The sequence below is a fragment of the Pezoporus wallicus genome, unplaced genomic scaffold, assembly GCF_028554395.1.
Source record: "Pezoporus wallicus isolate ANWC-B61680 ecotype Strahan unplaced genomic scaffold, APGP_CSIRO_Pwel_v1 contig_13748, whole genome shotgun sequence".
Taxonomy (NCBI): Eukaryota; Metazoa; Chordata; class Aves; order Psittaciformes; family Psittacidae; genus Pezoporus; species Pezoporus wallicus.
This window is the reverse complement of record NW_026636988.1, coordinates 158,451-182,503: the sequence shown is the minus strand read 5'-3', so window position 1 is coordinate 182,503 and position 24,053 is coordinate 158,451. Positions and strand designations below refer to the sequence as shown.

The 24,053-nt window shown below is 58.5% G+C and overlaps 1 protein-coding gene across 15 annotated transcripts in view; it reads right to left on the bottom strand.

Annotated features, from left to right (window-relative positions):
* Nucleotides 1–1,393: 1,393 nt before the first annotated feature.
* Nucleotides 1,394–24,053, bottom strand: part of SRCIN1 (SRC kinase signaling inhibitor 1) — a 68,428-nt gene continuing 45,768 nt past the window's right edge. For 8 of the 15 annotated variants that reach the window (XM_057402608.1, XM_057402614.1, XM_057402613.1 and 5 more), the window contains 18 exons: nt 17,615–17,807; nt 17,130–17,328; nt 16,855–16,948; nt 15,650–16,479; nt 15,250–15,342; nt 15,035–15,078; nt 14,580–14,758; nt 14,063–14,238; nt 13,719–13,849; nt 12,920–13,067; nt 11,863–12,175; nt 10,658–10,907; nt 10,357–10,511; nt 10,107–10,259; nt 9,397–9,510; nt 7,068–8,207; nt 5,415–5,552; nt 1,394–2,520 (listed from right to left, as the gene is read on the bottom strand). In XM_057402608.1, coding sequence (XP_057258591.1) covers nt 2,077–2,520; nt 5,415–5,552; nt 7,068–8,207; nt 9,397–9,510; nt 10,107–10,259; nt 10,357–10,511; nt 10,658–10,907; nt 11,863–12,175; nt 12,920–13,067; nt 13,719–13,849; nt 14,063–14,238; nt 14,580–14,758; nt 15,035–15,078; nt 15,250–15,342; nt 15,650–16,479; nt 16,855–16,948; nt 17,130–17,328; nt 17,615–17,807 — 4,794 coding nt within the window. In that variant the 3' untranslated portion in view covers nt 1,394–2,076. Of the gene's footprint in view, nt 3,064–3,205; nt 3,321–5,414; nt 5,553–7,067; nt 8,208–9,396; nt 9,511–10,106; nt 10,260–10,356; nt 10,512–10,657; nt 10,908–11,862; nt 12,176–12,919; nt 13,068–13,718; nt 13,850–14,062; nt 14,239–14,579; nt 14,759–15,034; nt 15,079–15,249; nt 15,343–15,649; nt 16,480–16,854; nt 16,949–17,129; nt 17,329–17,614; nt 17,808–24,053 lie in introns of those variants that run through there. The other 7 variants (XM_057402615.1, XM_057402622.1, XM_057402616.1 and 4 more) reach the window with 5 other exon arrangements.

The window sequence follows — 24,053 nt, the reverse complement described above, 5'->3', positions numbered from 1 at the left end:
AAACCCCAAAAAACAGCTTCTAAAGAGTAGGAGGAATAGATTTTTTTTCTCTTTTTTTATGTTTGTTTTTTTTTTTGTGTCCTTTTACAAGTAACCTTTTTTTTTCTTAAACAACATCCAGACAGTAAAGCGGGGTGCGCATGCAGCGGGCGCCTCCGACACATGCACGATGCAGGCAGCGCTTGGGGTTCCTCTTCTTTTTCTTGTTTTTTTTTGGATCATTTTTGTAATGTTTTCCTCTTTTTTTTTTTTTGGTCCTTTTTTTTTTCTTTTTTTTTTCTTTATCTCTCCTCAACCAGAAGGAAGGGTTTGGTTTATGTGGGTTTATGTCCTCTTTGCTTCAGCGCCGGCACCGGGCTCGGTGCTCGCGGAGGGTTCGCGTGATGCCATGAAGGGACGGACGCACACGCACGCAGAGACACATACGCTCACAGAGAAACCAGCCTGATGGGCAGTGGGGAGGGTTGTGGGGAGGGGGAAAGAAATGGGTGCACCCCATCACCCAGTGCACCCCATCACCCAGTGCACCTGTCATCCATCGCTGTGCATCGCATCACCCATCACCGTGCACTCCATCACCCATCGCAAGGTGATCTGGATGCAGGTGGGGGTCCACCAATGGTGATGCCTGGGAGGGGGGTGGTCCCTGGACAAAGCCGGGGTGCAGCAAAGGGAATAGACCCATAGACACACCCCCCCCCCCCCATCCCAACAGCTGGAGCTTGCTCCAAGTAGGAAGGGTGATGGAACACCCATGGGTGCTACTGGGATGGGGCTGCACTAACTACAGCTCCCCCCCACCCTGACCACTTTGCACCCACATGTCCTTGTCACTGGGGGGCTGGTGGCACTTGTTCCCCCCAGGACAAATAGGGACAGCAGGTCCCAGGACACAGGGTGCTGCCCGGGAGTCCCCCTCCTTGGGTGCCGGCAGGATGGACCCACGGGAGCACTGGGATGGGTGTAGGTCAGGGCGGGATGGGGCTGGGGAAGAAGAGTGGGGGGACCCCATCCTGGCCATAAGAAGCTGCGGCTTTGCTACAGTATTTCACTTTGGTACCAAGAAAAAATCATCAAAAAAGGAAATAACACACATCAAGTGACTGCTATTGCTGCAGGGAGGTGGGTGCCAGCGTCCCCGGGGCCATCACCCATGGGTGCCAGCGTCCCCGGGGGCACCCAGCCCCTTCCACCCCCTGCTCCGGCAAGGGATGGGGATGGGGACAGGACAAGGAAGGTGCTGGATGGAGAATGAGGACTCAGCACGAGGGCTCACAAGCTGCTAGGAACCGACCCTCTCAAAATCACAAGGAGCTATAGGCTAACAGGGAAGCAAATCCACCCCCTAAGATACCAGACGGGACGAGATTTATTTCTTTTCTTTTCTTTTCTCTTTTTCTTTTTTTCTTCTTTAAATATTTATATATTTCTATTTATAGTACGTATATTATATATATATAATATGTAAATATATTTCTTAAAACAATATAAAATGTTAAGACACTTCACTTAAATGTAAAGAGTTGCTTTTTGCAATCCAAAGAAATTGCATCATGATTCTTTTTTCTTTTTTTCTCTTTTTTTTTGTCTCTTTTTTGTCTTTTCTTCTCTTTGTTATTCAAAAAAGGCTCGTTCTGTACAAAAATGATCGATATACAAAAAAAAGAGGGGAGGGGGGAAAGAAGTAATAATACTAATAAATAAGACTAATAAAAGAAAGCAACCCAAGGAGAAACTGGCCAATGAAAGGAGTGATTCGATCTCGTGTTGCACACCCAGTGCACACCCAGCTCACTGTGCTAATGGGGGGGGACACGGGCAAAGGGACCCCCTCCGTGTTCCCCCAGGCTTGGGGATGGGACTGCTCCCCAGGGAAGAACCATGTGGGATCCCCATGTAAGGGGCTTTGGGGACCTGCTTGTCCCCAAGGGTATTTGGTGCTCAGGGAGGGGACAGTGGGGTTTCTGAGCCCCCTGAGCATCACATTGTGCCCACCCAAGTGACCCTTTAAAGTGCTACGTTGCGACCCGAAGGCGATGGCAGCTCGGCTGGACCCGTTCCTGCCCCTTCCCCGTTTCACATCCTCAGCCTCCGGCCTCTCTGGCACGTCCGGGCACCCCTTGGGGCTGCTCCTGGCTCCTTCCCCAGCCCTCTTCCCACCACCCCTCCCCGGGAAGAGCCGGGGCTGGCGCCTGGGGGGCAACCGGTGGCACCGGCACCCGCTCGGGATGGCACCGGTGAAGGACACGGTGCCGCCGCCGCCGCACCACCCGCCACCCATCGCCAAGACCTGGCCGGAGCTCCGAGCATCCTCTCATCCTGCTGGCTCGGCGTCGCGGCGGCCGGGATGCTCGGTGAGGGCCGGGAGCGAGCGCTCGGATGGAGGGGTGTCTTCGGCAGCTGTTTCCCACCTTTCCGGGGTGGAATGGGTGCTGCTCGCATGGGCAGCGGGGTTGGGTGCTGCCCGGTGTCCTCCTTGCTTGAAGCTGGTGAAACTGGTGGAGTGAAGCTCTGAGAGCTCTTAAATAAATAGAAAACGGTGGGGTGGGAAGGGAGGGGAGGGCGGAGAAAAACCAAACCAACAGCAACCCAAAGGAACCGAAAGGAAAAGGGAAAAGGAAAGGGAAAGGGAGGAGAAAGAGAGAGAGAGAGAAACAGAAAGTGGCTGGTTGGCCATTGCGGAGCGAGATGGGAGACAGAAGTCGGGCCGAGGCGGAGCAGAGGCGAGACACAAGTTGGGCCGAGGCGGAGCAGAGGTGAGACACGAGGTCGGCCACATTGGAGCAAAGACATGGATATAAAACAGAAAGAGGAGGGACGGGTGGTGAATCCCTCCAGGTGCCTCAAGAAGACAAGTCCCAGGGAGGAGGAGCCCAAGGAAGAGAGAAGCCCGGCCCCAGAAGCAGGAGAGCAGTTGGGTTGAGCTGGCAAGGATGCTCAGAATGAGATGGAGGAGTTCCTTGCCCCAAAGGAAGTCAATACGGGGATGGATGTTCTGCCAGATGCGGGTTTTTCTGAGACCGTGGGGGAAGTCTCACTAGCCTCTTTAGTTGGTCTAGCGGCCTAGAAAGAAAAGCAAGATTCAAGGAGGAGGAGGAGGAGGAGAAAGGGGCGGAAAGTCAAACAGTTTCTTACAGGAAAAAAAAAAGACAAAAGAGAGGGAGAAAAAAGACAGAATAAAGGAAAACAACCGAGAACCAACACAGCCAAGGACCAAACAGGAGTTTGTTCAGAAGCAGCATTGAGTTAGGCCTGAGGTCAAGCAGCTGGAAAAGGTCCACCACAAACAGAGCACGAGATGAGGCTGGTCCCACGCGTTACTGGATGGGAAAGGGACGTCCCCGAGAGGAGGAGGAGGAGGAGAGAGACGAGAGAGACACAGACAGACGGACAGACACAAGGACAGGCAGGCAGGCACACAGGCGGGTGAAGGGGAGAAAGGTGGGGGGGGACAAGAAGGGCAGTGTTAGATGTTAGACGAGGTGGGCACAGTGCAGCACCCAGCTCCACCGGCTGGTGCCGGGGATGCCACCAAGGTCTGGGTGGGCATCAACCCTCAACCGAGCAGGGCAGAGCCTCAGCAGTCCCACAGCAGGACCATGGCAGCCCCAGCTCCTCTGAGAGGTGACGGTGCCCACCCTGTACCCTTGCATCCATCACAGTGATGTGACGGCCACCAGCAGTGACATGACCCAATCCTACTCCAGTGTGATCCAAAGGGAGCCAGGGCACTGGGAATGATGCTTGTAATCCCTCCTGGAATGGAACTAGATGATCTTTAAGGACCCAGTCCAAACCACTCTGTGATCCTATGAATGGGGGAGAGGGCTCCTGCTGTAGTGGGGTGGGATGCTGGGCACAGGGACACGCAGCCAAACCCTGTACATGGAGGGCATCCAGGACTAAAATGCCATGGAAAACTGGTCCAGCCACCCTAGTGGGTGCTAGGGACCGGGTGAGTGCCAAGGGGTGCCCCGAGGTTGGGGCATGGTGACACTGGACAGCCGGGCCTGTGCTGGTGTGTGGGTTCCAGGGAAGGGGACTTGGTGCCCAGGACAGGTTGATGCTTCCCAAGCCCTCAGAGCTCCTGGAATAGCCCTTTTGACCAGCGTTACTGCCCATGGGGCAGCCCTGTCATTCCCTGGTGCTGGGGGTGACTGGCAAGAAGACCCCAACATCAAGGATAGACCCTGCCCGAGGATGCCTCACCACGACCCTGGGACCATCTCGGTTGTGGCTACGACAAACAGGACCTGAGTGGCTCTGATCCAGCAACGGAGCAGCCAAGGGGGAACAGAGGGGCTGCACCCTCTTGCTGGAGCTGGGAGGGACACAAGGTGCCTATCCTGCTCATGCAACAACCGCCCAGATTGCATGATGTGTCCCAGCCCGGCTTAAACAGCTGGGAAAACCCTTTGGTTTATCCAACAGCGTTCATGGATCCAACAGAATGAGCAAAACCGGGTTGGTTTGGGGTGGTTTAATGCCAGGCCCAGGGAAAGGGGATTGAGACACAGAGCAGGGAGTGGGGAGGAGAGGATGGGGATGAACCCACTCGTGGTCCTGCTGCCCACTGGAGGCAGGAGGGGAGGGCTGGGATGGAGAGAGGAGGAGTGAGGAGGGATGGAGGGCAATGTGCTGGCTGTGGTTACCTTGCCTGTGGTCTGAGCAAGCTGGAGAAGGCACCGCCAGCACTGGGGTGTCAGCAAGAACAGCGGGGACCGAGTCCCAGCACCATGGCAGGGGATGGGAGAGGGGTGGGTGCTGGGCTGGGACACACACACACCACCCCACAGCGCTCCTCTTCCAGCTGCTGTGCCCCCCCCCCCAAGCTCTCCCCACACTGCCCAGGTTCCACCCCTCTGGCCGTGACACCCCTTCCTAGGACAAGCTGCTTCTGCAGACACGATGGGTCCTGGCTCTCCGAAACCCCCTGGGATGGGTTGCACATCCCTTCCCTTCCCAGCCCTTGGAGGCCCTGTGCCATGCACGCAGCTCTGCAGCCCATCACCATGGCTAAGATGCTCTGCAAGGAGGCTTCGGGGTCCCTCAGGATGAGGGGACCAACGCTGGGGCTCAGCCCTGTCCATCACTGAGCTGTAGCACAAATGACTTCAGCCTCACACCATACTGGTTAATGAGTTTGTCACTCTCAGCACAAAGCCATGTCCCCATTCCCAGCAGCCAGCTATGGAAACCACCGTGCTGGGCATAGACCAGGGCAAGAGCCCCCTCTGCACCCCAAGAGTCACATCCCTGTGCCCCCAGCCCCGCTGGGCTCAGCCAAGGTGAAGGGGTGGACCAAGAGAGCCAGTCCCTCAAAGCAGCACCCGAGATGCTGGGGCTATGGGCAGCGTGTGGCTCTCCCTGGTGCCAGGAGAACTGGTCAGGATGGTGCTGGAGGTAATAACTACCTGCTGCTGGCCCTGGATCCGCATGTACTCCATCCGCTGCTTTATGTGCTTGCTTTTGTCGGGGCTGCCCTGCTGGCTCTGCTTCAGCCGGGATGCCGGGTTCACCACCTTCATGGCCGGGATGGAGACGCCACCGCTCTGTTGGGACAGAGGATTTGGGGATTAAAACCGGCAGATGAAAGCTCACAGCAGCACCGTGGGCAGCTGGAACATCGGATGCATGGAGCTGTACCCAGCTCCCGTGGCAACCACCGTGTCTGGACAGCCCATAGAGGCAAACTCAGGCAAGGACAAGGTCACCCCAGCATCAGTGAGGTCAGGAACCAGGCAGGACTTATCGACAGCCACCACTGCAACGCAAAGAGGGAGTTAGGGGCAGACACGGCAAACACCAGGAGACCGAGGGCAGGAGGAGAACATCCCTGCCGGGGCAGGGCTGCACAGCCAAGAGAAAGGAAAAGAGGCGATGGGAGATTCCAGGTGGAAACGGCAGCAGTGGGAATGCAGAGGTTTTTATTCCCTGGCTGTGCACAGATGGAAGAGCAGCAGTGAGGGCAGCTGGTACTGCAGGTCCCTAAAGTGGGGCACCCCAGATCCTCTTGCATGCCTCCTGCCTGCCCCAAGCCGAGTCTGGAGCAGAGATGCTGCCCCAGAGACGTGCAATTGCTGCCCAGATTGCACCTCCACTGGGAGAGGGACAGCAGGCTACCACAGCGTGTCCTCCCACCCTGCTCTGTGATCCATGGGGCAGACACTGGGATTCCTGCACCTCACAGCACAGGGAACGCAGCATCCCTGGCACGAGCACACTCCGGATCTCAGCCTTCACATCCAACTCGCTGCAGCCTTGAGAGGTGCCACAAGCCCTGCGCTCTCCTGCTCTGCTTCTGGGACTAAGCCAGCTCCTGCTGCCAAGAGCCTGAGCTGAGCTTTGCTTTGTGCCTGCCCCTGCACGCACACAGCCACGAATCCATCCCCACATCCAGGCTCCAGCGGGGAGGTGACACCAGGAGAAACTGCAGCTGCATCCCCTTGAGGGCCACCCTCGGTGGCACCAGGAACCAGGGCTCGGATCATTGCTGCACATGGAGATTTATTCCCTGGCGCTGAATGTTAATAAGGGAGCAGAAGTGGCTGAGGGCATTTTCCACCCTCTTTTCCCAGCTTATCCAGCCAGGCGAGCCACAGATTCCAGCAGAAAGCAGTTTGGATGGCTCCGGGCAGGCTGCGCTGGGATGTAATTAGGAGAAACATCTGCCATGCTCCAACTGCAGTTCCTGAGACAAGGACTTATAAAGGAGGGATGCTGCTTTGTCACCACGCTGGCCCCATGGGATGCTCATCACCAGCCCCAAAACCTGCTCAGGCAGAAGACAACCAGCTTAGCGAGGGTCTAATTCAGCGCAGGCAGCATCAGCACCAGTGAGGGGCAGGATGCAGCATCGCCTGTCTTCACGCTGCCTTCAATCTCCCTCCTGCTTTCCTGCACTTCCCAAACCCCTTCGAGTGACAGGGAAAGGAAAGAGATTTGTTTTCCACCTTGGCTCGGCCTGGAGGTGGAGTCACAGAGAGGGAGCAGGTAGAGGTGGAGGAAGAGAGACATCAGAGTGAGTCCAGGGCAGAGCACAGCAAGAGGGATAATAGGAAATAAACCTGTGGCTTGGGTAGCAGAGGTGGCTTGGTCTTGCTTGGAGACAGGCTCTTAGGAGCATCATCTCTGGCCTGACTGAGGTCCAGGATAGTCCCATCATCACAGCTACCGTGTCTGAGATCCCCCAGACCTTCCTTGGTCTCCTCACGGGCATCCTTGGATCCCGCTGGTCCGAGCAGCTCTTTAGGGAATACAGATTCAATGGCGGGGTGGCTGCTGATCTCACTGATGGTTATTTCCAGCTCACGGATGGTTTCTTCCAGGCTATCCAGTCTCTGGTACGTGCCTTCATAGATCTCCTTGCTGCACGGGCTCATGGAGCAGCGAGGGGACAACTGCCCCTTGCAGACCCCTTCTGCTGCCTTCCTCCCAACCCCAGCATCCTCTGTGCCACCCCGGCACGGTGATGCTGTGACATGGGGCAGTTCAGCCCGGGACTGTCCACTTCCCCACGGGGCTGGAGCTCTGCTTGGGGAAGCTCCAGGATGTGGCACTGGGCAGGCTGGGGCTGGTGAGCTGTCCTCCCTCCACGCAGAGTCTCCAGGTGGGACTGAGACCCACTGTTTGCTCTGCCCAGCTCCAACTTGGGGGTCCCCATCACTGGGATGCTGGGGGACAGCACCAAGCCTCCTGCTGCTTGCACTGGTGGAGGGGAGCACTGCTTCTCCAGCTCCAGGACCCATTGCTTCTCGCTGGGGCTGTGCAACCAAGGAACGTCGATGGGAAACCTTGCTGCTGCCTTCTTGCTTGCTGGAGGCATCCAGAGCACCATCTCCTCCTTCTCCCACCATGGGGCAGCTCAATTTATGCCTTGAGAAAGGCAGGACCTTGCTGGCTGCTAGAGGGAACCTCCAGGTCTCCCCTGCTCCATGGGCATGGCCCATTGGATGGGCTCGGATGGACTTGAATGGGCTGCTCAGGGGCTGCGGGGCTGAGCCTGGAGGGTCCCCAGGACCGGAGATGCCAGCGGACCCCTGGCATTTCCTTCCCACCCCTCCTGCTCCTATGGGGCCAGACAGGTCCCCATTCTCCGAGCTGCCCGTTGCCACCCAGACCTCCGCTTCGGCTTCGGGGGACGGTGGTTCTGACACCCACTGGGTGAGCACGATCTGCGGGAGGGAGAAGGGCCTGCTCCCCGGCTCCTAGGTAGAGAATTCAGACACGTTAAGAGCAGGAGGTGATGGAGAGCACTGAGGGGCTGCACACACCACTTGGAAACCCTATTTCTGTCGCCTCCGGGCATCGTAGCACTGCAGGGAGGTGGTCAGCCAAGGAGGGAGATGCTCAGCTCCCTGCTGCCCAGCCCTGACACCCCATTGGTCCCCACAGCACAGACAGGGAGTGTTTTCAATGTGTTTCTGGGAGATTTTGGCAGCACATTGCCTGGACTTCAGCAAAACTGAGTTGGGGTCGCTGCACCGAATGCCTTTGGAAACTCAACTGCAACTACCCAGCAATCCCATGCTGGGATAAACTGGCAGAGCACTGGTGCAAGAGCAGAGCCCGGAGTAGCATCCACGATAAGGAGACAAGGAGACATGGGTTCTGGGGTGGCTGCGGAGCTCTGGGTCCAGAGCTGGACCAGTCTGACCGCTGGGGAGAGGGGTCCTTGTCCACAGGGACAGGAGATGTTCGATTCAGCCTTGGTGCTGGGTGTCCCAGGAGAGGGGACCCAGACCCCACCAGCACCTGAGCTGCCCTGGATGAGGCAGAGCTCCTCTCGCCAGATGCTTTCAGTGATACCCTCTGTCCTTGCCTCTTTGTCCCCCCACCCTGGGCATCCCCTGCTCCATCCCATCCACTCTCCAGGTGCTTTCCTCCTGCTCCCTCCACCCCAGAGCCCAGGACAGGATGGAGGGCAGGGGCGGCCTGAAGGGGTGATGGAGCCAAACCCAACTGGGTCCCAGCAGCCACCAGCCTCTGGTCCAGCCCTTCACCTGCATCATGCACACGGATCAGGCTCCCCTTGCTCAGACATGCATCACCCACCATGGCCCCCTTCCAGCGACACCCTCCCTGGGCACCCAGCGTGGCACGAGGTCAAGAAGCCCCTCCCTGTGCCCATCCCAGTGTGATGCCGGGGTGTCCCCATCCATCCTCCCATCCATGTGGCTGCAGGAGCTGCAGCAGCGCCGTGCCGCTGATGCAGGGGTTAGTGCTGGGTCCTGTGCCGGGTCAGTGCCATACACGCAGTGGTGGTGAGGGAGGGAGTGGAGAGAAGCTGTTAGTTTGTTAAACCAGAGAAAGAAGCAGAAGTGAGTTAAAAAGAGGCAGGAGAGGAGGTGGTTAAAGTGCACCCCGGCAGCAGGAGGAGGGGTCGTCCGCTGTTACCTTCCATCCTTCAATGCAGGCTCCGTTGGGCCACAAGTCTGCGTGCCCAGGGGAGACGGCAGCATCGTATCGGAGCTTGGGGAGGAAAGGGGAGGCAGAGCTCCTCTGAAAGACCTGGGGAGTCAAACACGGGCCATTGGAGGAGGGAGGCTTGAGGGTACCGATGCAGCCCGTGGCTGCAGGGATGCTTGTGGTGGTCACACCAGACCCAGGGCTCAAGCGGAACAGGGGGAACGTGGATGCAGCCCCATCCTGCAGCATCACCGGTCCCCCGGCCTCCTGGGGGAAAACCAGCCATGGAAAAGCCATCTGCTACCCACTTGGGCACCTCAGCTGTGGCAAACGGGGCAAGGATGTGGGGCAGAGCCAGCCTCGGGGAGTTCAGAGCCTGGCACAGTGTGTCGGGTGGGATCTCTGCAATGCCCTGCACACAAAGCCCTCCAGCTGAAGCTGCATAAAACCAAGTGAGGTTATCTTAAAGCCCACGATGGGGTGGAAGTGCTGAAGAGAGACCATGAACCAGGCAGCGAGGGGTCTGGCTGGGTGCAACAGCTCCACGCTGCCCATCCCCATGGCAGACAGGCGAGGAGGGGACAGCCTGTGGGATGTCATTCCCTGCATCCCATCGCATTCCCGGGGGCCGGGCGCAGGGTGGCATCACCTGCGGTGCGGGTTAAGCTGGGGCATCCCGCAGCCCCTCCCGCGCTCACCTCTAGCTCCGCAATGATGCGGTCCTCGTCGTCGTCGTCTTTGATGGCAGAGGCGATGATGGGAGGGGTGGACGCGGGTCTCACCACCTCCGACACCGTCCGCCTCAGCTTCACCTGCGGCTTCTGCGTCTCCAGCTCCTCCGATTCGGCCTTCTGCAAGCGGGGAGCAGGGCGGTGAGGGGGGTCTCACTGGTGGTGACCCCCTCAATGCACCCCAAGCACCATCCCATAGCCCCCCTCCGCTCGCTACCTTTATAAACCCGGGTTCTTTCTTGCTGGTGACGATGACTTCGCCGCTGCGGGTTGTGGTCAGCCCGTGGGACGAGGGGAAGCTCCGGCGTGGAGGGGGAGGCGGTGGCGATTTGGAAGGTTTCTCGGTCCGGTACCGCGGCACCGTCAGTTCGTCTGGGCACAAACGATGCTGTGAGGGCACGAGACCTGTCCCTGCCCCTCTCATCCAACACCCGAGGCACAAACCTCCCTTCGGGGCAGCACGGCTCAGCCCCATCCCTGGGCTATGGAGGGGGACCCGTGACCGCCCCACACCATACCTGAGCCCCTGCGGCCGTTGGGGTCTCCTTTGCCCCCCGATTTCGGTGCGTGCTGCGGCTTGGAGGGTTTGTGCTCGGGGGTGGATGCGGTGCTGCCGCTGCCTGGGGCTTGCTTGTGCTTGGCAGCGAATTCCAGGTCGGGAATGGCCTTCATCAGCTCGGCTTGGGTCTCCTCCAGGAGGCGGTTGATGTCCTTGGCGCTGTATTGGGTCAGCGCCGCTCGCTTCTCCTCCCAGTCCCGCTCGGCAGCCTGCAGGAGGAACCCGCTGCAGCCCCACGCACGGCAGCATCTCCTGCCCTTGCAGGCAGGATGGGACCCACAACCCTCCTGCCAGCCCCTAAACTGATGCCGAGCCCGGAAGGAATGGGGGGGTCCCCATTTTCAGCCACCCTATTGGCTGCAAACCCAGTGAGGAGAAGGAGGATAGACCAAATTCCTGTTCACAGGTTCAGCTGGGAATAGAATCTTAGGATCATAGGATCATAGACTGGTTTGGGTTGGAAACCACCATAGACTGGTTTGGGTTGGAAACCACCATAGACTGGTTTGGGTTGGAAACCACCATAGACTGGTTTGGGCTGGAAAGGACCTTAAGGTCAGCTACTTCCAAAACCCTGCCATGGACATGGATACCTCACACTAGACCAGGTTGCCCAAGGCTCTGTACAACCTGGCCTTGAACACTGCCAGGGATGGGGCAACCACAGCTTCTCTGGGCACCCTGTGCCAGCACCTCACCACCCTCACAGGGAAGAGCTTCTGCCTCATCTCCAACCTGAACTTCCCCTGTTTCAGTTTGAACCCATCACCCCTTGTCCTGTCACTGCAGTCCCTAATGAAGAGTCCCTCTCCAGCATCCTTGTAGCCCACTTCAGATACTGGAAGCTGCTCTGAGGTCTCCAAGCAGCTTCTCTTCCCCAGGCTGAACAGCCCCAATGTTCTCAGCCTGGCTCCATACGGGAGCTGCTCCAGCCCCTGAGCATCCTCGTGGCCTCCTCTGTCCTTCCTCCAACAGCTCCATGTCCTCCTTATGTTGAGGACCCCAGAGCTTCACGCAGTGCTGCAAGCGGGGTCTCATGATATCAAAGGGGTAGGATCGCCTCCTTCAACCTGCTGCTCGCTCTCCTTTTGATGCGTATTCCATAGGGAAAACCCCTTTGGAAGAGCCCCCCCATCCAAGCCCCAACTCATCCCAGGCTCTCACCTCCACGGATACAGCTTTGTCTGCGCTCTTCTTGCTGGGGGTCTCGGGGCCCGTCTGGGTCTTGGCTGGCACCATCTCCGGTGCTCGGGAAGGGTTGTTACTCTTGGAGGGATGGCTTTGGGTTTGGGGGGGGCTGTGCCCGAAGCCGGGCATGCCCAGGGTCTCAGTGGCCGCAGTCAGGTGGTGGAGGCTGACGGGGGGGCTGGTGGGCACCTCCAAATCCAGCCCCTTGCTGAAGTCTGCCTCGGGGGCCACCTTCTTGGGGGACTGGCTCAGGTTGCTGGGGGACGTCCACACGCCCTCGTCCACTTGCCTGCAAGGGACAGAGCGATGGCACCAGGCACGGGTGGCTTCACTGCACCCTCTCCAAGGCGCAGCACCAAAACTCAGCCTGGCGCTGCGAGGATGAAGGCGGAGGTTCTCGGATGGCTGCGAAGGGGTTGGTATTGATGCTACAGCCTCCTCTACCTGGCTGTCCGTTCGCATGAACCTGGTAGGAAAACGGATCTTCCCCAACCCTGCCCCTCTGTCAGATCTGTCTGGAATGGCCCTTTGGATTTAGGAGTGACGAGGGATAGGGAATGACAGCGAGGGCAGATTCAGACACTGTGATCATACAAGCTCACTCCCATAGAAAACCAGGCTAACAAAGAGCCTGAGGCGGTGAGCTGTGAGCCATCCGAAAGGGCTCATAATGGGAAGAGGCAGGTAGGCTCAGCCCAGCACCATTGTTAGATCTGGAAGACGATTTCCCTCCAGCGGAACCTTTTCCTGCTCCTCAGGAAAGAGGTTTCTGATCACACACTGAGGCTGCTTTTCTATCTGGTTACACCTCCAGGCTTTTCCAAGGTGATCCGGAAAAGTCAGTGTAGAAAGAGGGGCTCCCACACACACTGGGAAGGACTGAGGGGTGATTTTTAGCTCCTTAGCAGCAAAATGAGCTTTCTTTCCCCATCCCCTTTGGGATTTGCACCTGTAGCGCAGGCAGGATACAGCACACAACGCAGAGGGCAGAGGGGAAAGTGAAGGGACCGCCTGTGTCCTCCAAGATGCTCACCTACGGATCTGGGCGAGGGTGTCCGTCACCGTCTTGCAGCGCTTGAGGAGCCCATCGAGGCGGTTTGGCTCCTCCTTGAGGAACTTGACAGCTTCCACCTCCACCCTCAGCACCACCCGCATCTTGCTCTGCAGGCTGGGGAACTGGGCTGGGTTGGGGGCGAGAGGTGGGGGTCACCACAGCCCCCCTGTGCCACCAAAACCCCCACCATGGTCATCACACCCAAGGCAAGGGGACCCTCCCAGATGGAGCGGGATGGAGCCTGAGGAGCTGGGGCTGGTGCCTCTCCTGCTCCCTGTGTCCTTCATCCTTTCTCCATCCATCCTCAGGCACAGATTTTAGCCCCTCAAGGTGTAACCCCCCCACCCCTACATCCATGAGAACCAAACCCCGCTCTGGAGCTGGGAGCTTGGTACCCAGGGCTCAGTGGCAAGGGCTGGCATGGAGCAGGTGCCAGTGCTCTGCTCAGCATCCCGGCTGCTCAGCTTCTGCCTGACTCCATGGAAAGGCTGCAGGAAAAGGGAGCAGCTCCTGTGTCTGCCCTGTGCCCCATAGTGCTCCCCACAGCACCCCATTGAGCCTTGTCTTGCAACCTCAGCGACTGCTGCTAAATCATCATTTATTGCCTGCTTTGGCTCTGCCACTTCCAATTGAGGTGCTGAGCATCTCTTTGTGAAAGGCAGGATGGGCACAGCCTGGGAACAGGAGGCTGCAGGAGCAGCAGAATCAAGGGCAGCGTTTAACCCCATCACCCCTTGTCCTACCGCTACAGTCCCTCTCCAGCACCCAAGGTCCTCACCCTTCAGGTCTGTCAGCGTCTCCCCCAGCTGCTTGAGCACCACTGCCTTCTCCTCCAGCTCCTGCACAGGGACGAGCCGATGGTTGTGGGTCAAATCCTTCTGGATCTTCTCCACTGACTTCTCCAGGTCACTGTGAGCACACGGACAGGGCAGGGGTGTCACTGCTGCACGGGGATGCTGCAGAGCCCCGCGGGTGGCCACAGGAGGGAGAACAAGTGGGCTGGGGACATGCTAGACATGCAGTCAAGGATGTGGCCTGGATCTGGCAGAGCTGCTGCTTTCCACCCACGGAGGTCAACGCACAAAGACCCTCTACCCACTTGCACACCCAGCCTCGGCTCACTTGAGCTGCTGGGTGATGAGCTCCTCCTCGTTGAGGTAGCGGAGCCGCTCCTCTTCCACCAAGCTGCGCTGGCGCTGCAGCGGGTCCTCGTGCTTGCGCATGGTGTCCGTCACCCGCACGCTGATCTCCGTCTCCGTCCGCCGCAGCATCGTCTTCACCATCTCCTGGTTCTGCAGCTGCAGGGACCAGGATCGGAGGCTCAGAGAAAGGTTTTGGGTTGGAAGGGAGCTTAAAGCTCACCCAGCTCCAAGCCCTGCCACGGGCAGGGACACCTTCCACTAGAGCAGCTTGCTCCAAGCCCCATCCAACCCGGCCTTGAACACTGCCAGGGATGGGGCATTTACCACTTCTTTGGCCAACCTGCTCCAGTGCCCCATCACCCTCACAGCAGCCATGGGAGGTTCAACGTGCGGAGGGATCCCCTCACTCCCCCACACCCAGCCCCATGCAAAAAGGAAAGGGGGATTTTCCTGCTCTGGATCTGGAGCCACCCCAACGAGAGCCCCCAAACACCCACCTGCAGCTTCTTGAGCTGCTGGAGCTGGTTGCGGAGGTCGCTGGCGTTCTGCTGCAGGTCGTGGAGGTGCAGCTGCATGTGCAAGCGGGTGATGGCCGTGGGCTGCCCCGCTGGGGTGCTGCTGGCGGAGGGCGGCGGTGGTGCGGGCACCGGTGTCCCCATGCTGCTGCGGCTGGTGGCTGTGGGGAGGGCAAGCGGAGGGTGCTGAGCGCAGATATCCCAGCCTGGAGGAGGCTGCAGGCTCCGGCCCCTTTGCTTTCCCAGGAAAGACCTTTCTTTCCCAACCCATGCTCCAAAATAACCCCATCCACAGCACCACCATGCTGGATCCACCCCGGAGATGCTCCGTAGTGGGACATGGGGTTGCCAGCGCATGGTGGGGGCTGCAGACCCCCCGCTCCTGTGCCCACCCCAGGACTCCCGACAGCCATGGGGCTGGCTCCCCAGTTACTTACACGCTGATGGGGGGGTCCCACCATTGGTGGCTTCTGTCTTCTCACTGCAACGAAAAAGAGGAGGGAAGCAAGCATGGACCAAGCACCTCCATCCTCACCGGCTCAGGGGTGGCCACAGGGGCACGGGGGGGGGGAGGGGGGGGGGGGGGCTGGTGTCCCATGGAAGCAAACAGCATCCCCCTCCCCACACCAGACCCCGGGGTCCAACTCCTTACCTGGGGGTCTCAGCCTCGGAGCCGCGGAGCAGCGCGCTCTGCACCAGCCCCGTCAGGCTGGCGATCTGCTTCTCCATCGCCTCCATCCGCTCTCTGCCGTGGGGAAGGGAGAGGGGCTGGGTGAGGAGGTGGCTTGGGCACCGTGGACACCCTCAGCCTTGTCCTGTCTCCCACCCCCTGGGTCCCTGCGTGGCCCAGGAGGGACACAGGGGTGGCAGCAGCGCTGCTGTCACAGCTCCATCATCCCCTTCGCTCCTTCGTGCCTCCAGTGAGCCCCGATTCAGTGCTTCATCTCCCATCCCATCACCACAGGGCAAAGCCTTCCTCTGCTCTTCCTCTCCATCCCCAGCCGCACTGACAACCTCCAGCGCATCAAAACTCATTCCAAATCCCACCTCACCTTGTTTCCGTGTCTTTAGCTGGTCCAGGGGAGCCAAACCCCGAGAGCGGGCGATCCCCAGGGCCAGGAAAGAGCTCCGGAGGGCCGGAGGAGCTGGGGTTACGCGGCTTGTTCACAGGGCTCTCCATGAAGACGGAGGAGCAGGAATCCTTGCGGAAGGACTGGCGCACAGGAGAGGAGCGGCTGGGGGGTCCCGAGTAGGGGCTGTGCGGGCTCTGCCCCGGCTGCACGTCCACCAGCCGCCCATCAGCCATCTTCTGCGGGGAGGATGGAGGCATCCGGAAACCCAGACCGGGGCCGTACGTGTCGCCGTACATGGGGGCATTGGGCTTGTAGAGGTTGTCCTCCAGCTCCGTCTGCAGGGCGGCCGCCGAGTAGGTGCTGAGGGAGCGCACGGAGCCGCGCTTGTACAGCCCCCCCGAGTAGCCAAAAGGGTCTCCCATGCCAGCCAAGGACTGCGTGGAGGTGATGCTGAGCCGGCCCTCGTGCACCATGCCGTAGGGATCGGCGTAGAGCCCCTCGTTCTTCATCAGCACCACGTTCTTCCCGGCTAAGTCCTCATCCGGTTTCACATCCCGGCGCTCCAGGATGGCGCTGGGGCTGGGCGAGACGCCCTGCGCCGGTGGCAGGTTGGAGAGGCGCTCGCTGTGATGGACGGGGCTGCCGGCGTAGGAGGGCGGGCGCCCGCCGCTGTAGGACATGCGGGAGCGGGATGGTGACGAGGACTGGAGCACCGGTGGAGGGGAGCCCGAGGCGAGGTGGGAAGCCGGGGACATGTTGTTGAGCCGGCGGGTGGGAGAGGACTCCCTGGATGTGTACACCATCTCCCGCTGCGGAAAGGGGCAAGGGGAGGGGGGGTCAGCACCTGCAGAGCAGCTCCCTGCCCTCCATCCACCCAGCTGCATCCCCGAGAGCTGCAGCTCCTGCGCCTTCACCTGCCGGCATCATCCTTATTCCCATCCATCAGGATGATTTACTCTGATGAACCCCCTAATTATCATGTTTATTACCCTGCTGTCAGGCCCCAAACATCCATTCTCTTAAAGCAACACTTCACAATGCTGGAACCGGGCAAGATGGATCGTAGTCATCACCCCTTCCACAAACACAAGCAATTGCCAAGTCCCTATCTCCATCGCTTTCCCTCTTTACTGGTTCCAGCCCACTGAATGCACCCACCCTGTGACAACTGTTCCCCCCCTTACCCTCAAGTCACCATTGGTGATGTGTGAGGCTGGGAATGAAGCGTAGAGAGGCTCCTTCCGATAGATCTTGATGATACTTCTGTCCTGGATGTCCCTGGAAGGAGAGGCAGAGCCATCAGCATCCCAGACAGGCAGCCACCGAGCCGGTCCCAGACACAGGATTGCACCCACACCCACCCTTCTGCTTCCACCCCACTGATTTCCTTGCTTGGGATGACCTTAAAGAAAGGAGCAATCAATCTGTGGTGGATTTCTGAGCCCCCCTCCCCTCTCACCGGACATCCTCCAGCTCATAGAAGACATTGCGCGACTCATCCTTGATGAGGATGGCCGTGTTGGGAGACTTCAGCATCCCCATGGTGAGCTTCTGGGGGAACATGTGGACAATGAGGGCGTGCAGGGTGTCCATGCTGCTGATCTCGTGGGTGATGTGGACGCGCCTCGTCTCGTCCCCAAACTGCAGGAAAAGGACCCCTGGAAGCAGAGGGAGCAGGAAGCGGTCAGGCGCTCGCATCCCTTCTCCATGCAACACAGGTTTGCCCACTGGTCACCCAGCCTCATCCTCAAGCAGTGAGGCCGAAGGCAGCTCATCCCCCTTGGCCACCCTACACTGCCCCCACCTCCATCCGGGGTTATTTAGGCAGACACAAACCAATCCCAAGCCAATCCCACAGCAGGCACATGCAGGCATCGTGCTGGAAGGGATGGTTGCTGGTGGTGGATGTCTTGGGGCCAGGCACAGCCACGGCCCTGATGGTACCTGGGGATCGCAGCTTCGTCTGGCTGGTGGAGCGGGACAAGGGCAAGCTCTGCCGGAACCGGTTCATCCTGTTGAACCCCAGGGGCAGCTCCGCTTCCGACATGGTTTCCAGGGATTCGGCCGAGGCGAAGGAGAGTTTGGCTTGATCGGCCAAGCCAGGCTGGGAGCCCTGGGAGTGCCGGGAGCTCCTTGTCTGCAAGAGGAGAGGTCAGAGGAGAGCTGGGCTGGGTACCCCAGCCCGGGGCTGAGCTCCCCTGGATGCTCGCAGTGATGGAGATGCAGGGATGCTCATTCCTGGCTCTCCAGCTGAGTCAGCACACTGCTGTGGTCCAGACACAGCGCCAGCTCCAGGCCCCCTCCATCTCTAAGCATCTATAACCATTCACAGCCCTCTTGCCTCCTGCAATTGCTCACTCCCATTTTCCTCTCCGTGCTGTACTTCAAAGCCTCCCAGTGCCATTCCAGGCACCTTTGAGTTCCCCCACCAGTGACCCAGTGGAAATAAAACCAGTGCTAGCTAGCTGGTGGCGACAGAGCCAGGCTCGCATGCGAGCGCTGGGATAACCTTAGCAATTACAGGAGGTTACACATCCATTACACCAACGAACCAGCTCCCGGGACACATAAATGCCTGGCTTATTCTGGAAGCAAAGCAGCAGCAAGGTTTATGGCTTCCTGCGCTGGGGGAAGGTAATGGATGTGGGGTTTGAGCACTAAAGATTTCACATGCCACGCGTCCATGGCCAAGGGTACATCCAACAGCATAGCAAGTTCAGGCTCCGCGCACTGGGTTCCTGCACCACCACCTCCAAACACACAGGGAGGTGCCCGTGGATCCCTCCCCATAAGAAGCTGGATTTTCCCAGACACTGTCTTTAATGCTGCCAAATCAAAGGCAGGGAGAACAAGCAGCTCCCGGGGGGTGGGAAAGGCAGCGTGGAAGGGCTCTATTTTAAGACCGAAAAGAAGCAGCCCTAGGAAATGATAACAGGCATCATCCTCCTCCTTTAAATTAGACATTAATGGGGGGGTGTTAATTAATCTGGCAGGGCGGGGTTTCCAATGGCTTGAAATGTGCTTGCTGCATGCAGCTAATTGCTGGAAAATCGAGGGCTTTAGTCCTGTTGTTGCTCCAGCACAAAGCACGTTGGCAGCGCTGAGGCTTAACGGCTTACGTCGAGAAAGGGAAGTGGGGCTGGATCAGCCCCATCCGTGGGTGAGGAGGCTGCGGTGAGCAGGAGGTGATGGAGAGACCCGCTCTCCTCTAACCCAGGTCTCTGGGGCAAAGCATCTGGATTTGGGGGGGGTCTCCATCCTTCCCTGGGGAACCTGGAGGGCTTTTGGTTCCCCACCTCCATCTGCGCTGGGTTGGGTTTATGGTGCTGCTCCCTGATGCAGGATGGATCTATGGCCGCAGGGATGGATCAGGAAGTACATGGCCAGGATGTGACCCATGCAGCCCTTTTCTCTCTGCTCCTTCCCCTGCTCCATGCCTTCACCCTGCTCCATCTCCATCCATCCCTCCCTGCTCCCACCACCCACACCCCCCCGCCAACCAGAGCCCACACCTCAACTGGGCTTTAAAACCTGTTGGGCTTTCACACCAGATGACAAAAGCCCTTACACCCCTATACACAACACCCCAATGCACCACAGTCCCTATAGCACAACCTCCCAATGTACCAGCATGCCTACAGCCCCTACAGCACGGCAACCCAGACACACCATGGTCCCTACAGCCCCTATAAACAACACCCCACCACACCATGGTCTCTACAGTGCAACACCCCAATGCACCACAGTCCCTATAGCACAACACCCCAATCTACCAGCGTGCCTACAGCCCGTACAGCACTACAGCCCCGACACATCATGGTCCCTACATCCCCTATAGCACAACACCCCAATGTACCAGCATGCCTACAGCCCGTACAGCACAACAGCCCTGACACATCATGGTCCCTACATCCCTTATAGCACAACATCCCAATGTACCAGCGTGCCTACAGCCCCAGACACATCATGGTCCCTACAGCCCCTATAGCACAACATCCCAATGTACCAGCATGCCTACAGCCCCAGACACATCATGGTCCCTACAGCCCCTATAGCACAACATCCCAATGTACCAGCATGCCTACAGCCCCAGACACATCATGGTCCCTACAGCCCCTATAGCATAACACCCCACCACACCAGTGACCATATAGCACAACACGTGTCTGTGGGGCACGGGACCCCTAGGTACCTCCAGCTAAGGCAGGATGCTGGAAAGGGCAGACATATGGGGGGGGGGGGTGGGGGGGTGTCTCTGCCATTCCTTGCCTGTGGCTCTTTTGGCCACCCCAGCTTTGCTGTGGGACCTGGGTGCCCCCAACATCCCTGCAGCAGCAGCAGGGAGCTGCGGTGCCCTGTCCTTGGCCTCCAGCAGACCATAATGAGCTGACTGCAAGGGAATTGGGTTTTATTGCTCTGCCTCGCTAATGGCTTTTCCTCCTAGGAGATAATAACCTGGCAGCTCAGCCCCACACATCCTGCCTGTGCCCATGCTGAGGTGCCCCCCCCCCCCCCCCATAGGCACCCTTCATCCCCTCCTGGACAAGGGGAGACCTGACCACAGCCAGCAAGGCTGTGGCTCATCCCAATGGTGTCAGAACCTTCATCCATCCCCGTGGAGTTTAAACAGGGTCCTCGGTTCATGGAGATGCTTTTGTGGGGGCCCAGTCCTGCCTTGCTGGGTCTGGACCTGCTTGTGCCAGTGCCTGCACTGATGGGAGGGATGCATGGGCTGAGCTTTCAACCTGATGCAGGATGGATTTGCATCAGGGACTGCAGTGACAGGACAAGGGGTGATGGGTCTAGAGGCAGGGACCCCTTCCACTGGAGCAGCTTGCTCCAAGCCCCTGTGTCCAACCTGGCCTTGAACACTGCCAGGGATGGGGCAGCCACAGCTTCTCTGGGCACCCTGTGCCAGCGCCTCAGCACCCTCCCAGGGAAGAGCTTCTGCCTAAGAGCTCATCTCAGTCTGCCCTCGGGCAGGTTCAAGCCATTCCCCTTGGCCTGATGGCTTCAAGCCACCCCCAGGGATGCCTGCAGCGTGGGAAGCAGCGGCTTCATGGGCAGAGCACAACGGGAAGGAGCGAAGCAGCTGCCCAAAAGCAAAACAAAAACCTCCCAAGGCCGTGGGCAGCTCCTCCCATGGCACCAAGGGCAGGAAAGGCCTTGGGAGGGCAGCGCTGCGGTGATGGGCACCAAGGCCAGGGGGTCTGCAGCCTACCCCGGGGAAGAAAGCTGCTTGGGACCTGCCAGGGAGCGGTTTAAAGCCCCTGGTTTAAAGCAGGGGGAACCTCAGCAGCAGCTTTGAGTGATTCTCCCAGTGAAAACCCACTCACAGAGCACCCACATCCTCCCTGGACTCCTCCTGGGAAGCAGTGGCAACATCCCCCCCCCCCAGTGCTGTTGGCAACAGGAGCATCCCCAGCACCCCCACACCTCCATGGGAGCCTTAAAGGAAAGAGATGGGATGGAGAATGGAAAGAGACATGGGGGCTTTTGTCTTTTATCTCCCCAGAGCTAAAAACAAGCTACAATTAACCAGTCCTTTCAGCTCCTAAAACCCCCACCAATCCCTTTCCTGTCAGCGCAGAAGCAGCTTCATTCTATCCGCCTGGCAAGGTAAGGATGCTTCTCTCCTCCTTCTCTCCTCTCCCTTCTTCTTGCCCTCATCCCTCCCTCCCATCCTCCATACCCCTCTCCAATATAACCCTCCCCAGCTTCAAGGGCTGAATGCTCAGAGGGAAGGACCCAAGGTGCTTCCTTGGTGAGGAATGGGGACATCCCTCTGGACCCAGCAGTGATGGGCACCGCAGTGATCATCAAACTCAAAGTCCCCGGAGCTCATTCGTCTTCCCACTCACTTCCTAAGACCCTGGAGATGGAGGGTCTGTCCCAGTGGATGCAGCAGAGACTCCACCAGCACCTCAGGCTCCGAGGGCTGTGCTCCGACCCCTCTGCCCATCACACACCATGCTCAGCAAGCCCCGGTGCTGGGGGTGTTTCAGCCATGGTAAGGACCTTACCTGCAACAAGGAGACTCCCCTGGGTATTAGAAAGGGGGTCCCCAAGCACCCTGATGAGATGTGCACAGGGGACACAGCTCCACTGCCCTCAACCTAGCACCCAGCCCAGCTCATCCCGAGCTCTGCACCCTGTCCTGGCACAGGAATCAGCCCTTCTCCCCCCAGCACCCAGCCCAAACAGCCCCCAAGCACCGATACAGACCTGTGCTCACAGCTGGGATGGATAAGCTCTCGCTGTGATAATGCCATAGGCTGTTACCTGCCCGGGCTGTGCTGGGCACTGCTGGGACTGGTGGCAGCTCCAGGTCCCTCCCAGCTCATGCTCCATCGTGTCCCGTTGGCAAGGATGATGGACCAGAGCGCATCCGGCTGGCTGAGCATCGTCCTTGCATGGGTGGGTGGGTGGATGGATGGAGCCCTGCGAAGGTCCTGCAGCACTGGGTGCTGCTGCCTGTTTGCATCTCCTCTGCCAAGCCACATGATGGGGATAAAGGGAAGAGCTCCCTCAAATCCACTCTGGCCAGCTTGGGAAAACAGCTGGCACGGAGCTGGGAAAGCCAGCCCTGGGCAAAGCAATGCAACCGGTTATTTACCAAGTGCATAAAGCCCCGGCTCCAGCTCCTGGTTGGACACAGATCTGGATTAATTCCTCATAATCCCCCCCTCTCACCATTTAATCCAGCCTCTGACTACAGATCCCATCTGGTGGCTTGCTGAGCTCTCGAGATGGAGCTCAGCATCCCCATGGTCTGGGCTGTGCTGGGGATGAGGAGACACCCCCAGCCTCCAGCAGCTATGCTGGGAGCAGGGAAGGGTGTTCTGGGAGTCACCCCAGGCTCTTGCTGTGGGGCCAGGGTGAGCTACTGCACCTTTCTGTGCCATCTCCATAGCATTCCTTGGAGCTGGCATTGGGAAGAGCCATGGGAGAGGGTAACAGCACCCTGCATGTGGGGTCCCGCCTGATGCTTCTTGGACCTTTGCTCTCCATCGCTCTTCTCCATCTCCCTATCTATAAAATTAATATAAATATATATAACACATGATAAAGAGATCTGCTTTTCTAAGCCATTACCTGCATCCCTACCCCTGCCTGCTGGGCTTCGAGGCCTCCTGCCTTGAATTCCCAGACTCTGGCACACTGGAGCTAGTGGGGCCCATCCCTCCTGGCAGCTCCCAGCCCACGCCATTCCCTGGATAAATATATCTCAGAAACAAAGGGATAGGGAAAAAAACAGTGGATGTGATCCCTTGGCCCTCCCCATGCTGGGAAGAGCCTTTCCATGGACACTGCAGGTGTAGCCTCCATCCGCAACTGCACCAGCTCAGTGCTGCTTCACTGGGCTGCTTGGGGACAGATCTGAGCTTCCTTCATCCTTATCCTTTGGAGGAACGTTCCCAAGGAAAACATTTTCATTGGAACTTGAAACTTTTCCCTGCAAAATGGACTCTGGTTGGTGTCTGGACAACCCCTGTGAGGCTCCCAGCCTGGCCAGCTCACCCCATCAGGAGTGATCTGACCCCTCTGCAAACAACCTGGCGCCAGCACATCACAAACGGCTTCATTCATTCATTCATACATTCATTCATTCATTCACTCACTCACTTATTCCTAACAAACTCCACTCATCCTTAATTATTGATGCTCCCAGGGAGTGAGTCAGCGAGGAGCTGGCGGCTGCTCTGTAAGAGGAGCAGAGCCCAGGTAATGGGACACTTCCCCAGCAGACACCTCCTCGCCTTGAGTCTGGCTGCAAATCCCTCCTGGAGAGCATCCCTGGACAGAACAGAGCATCCCCGACTGGGATGCAGCATCCCCAGCACTGGGTACCACCAGCCCAGGTATCAGCGCTTGAGTTTCAAACTAGATTCAGAGAGGGCAGCCCAGCTTATCCCAGCACCACACATCCATAGGTGCCTCCCTCCTCCTGCGCATCCCAGCTTTGGCTGGGATTTACCCTTCCACATCCCTGTGCAATGTTTCACACCATCCCCACCAACCAGGCGCACTGAACTTGAGCAAAACCCCCATGCAGGGAAACGCTGCAGCACCCCGGCTCCTGCTTCCCAAAACACAGCAAGCAGGAGATGCTCAGCTGGGAAGAAAAGGGGGAAAAACTGGAAGTAAGTGGGGCTGCAGCAGCAAAGGTGGAAGAAATGAGAGGTCAGGGTGCTGAGCATCATCGGGAGGGATATACCACCAGTGTCTCCCACACGAAGGGGCCCAGCAGCCCCCACCCCTCTTGCCCACTGAATTCCAAGCGTTCCCCCTCACGGCAGCAATAATTCATCCCACGTCTAATGCTCACCATTTTGTCAGGATTATCCCGATTAACCCAGAATTAATCCTGATCTCAATGTTA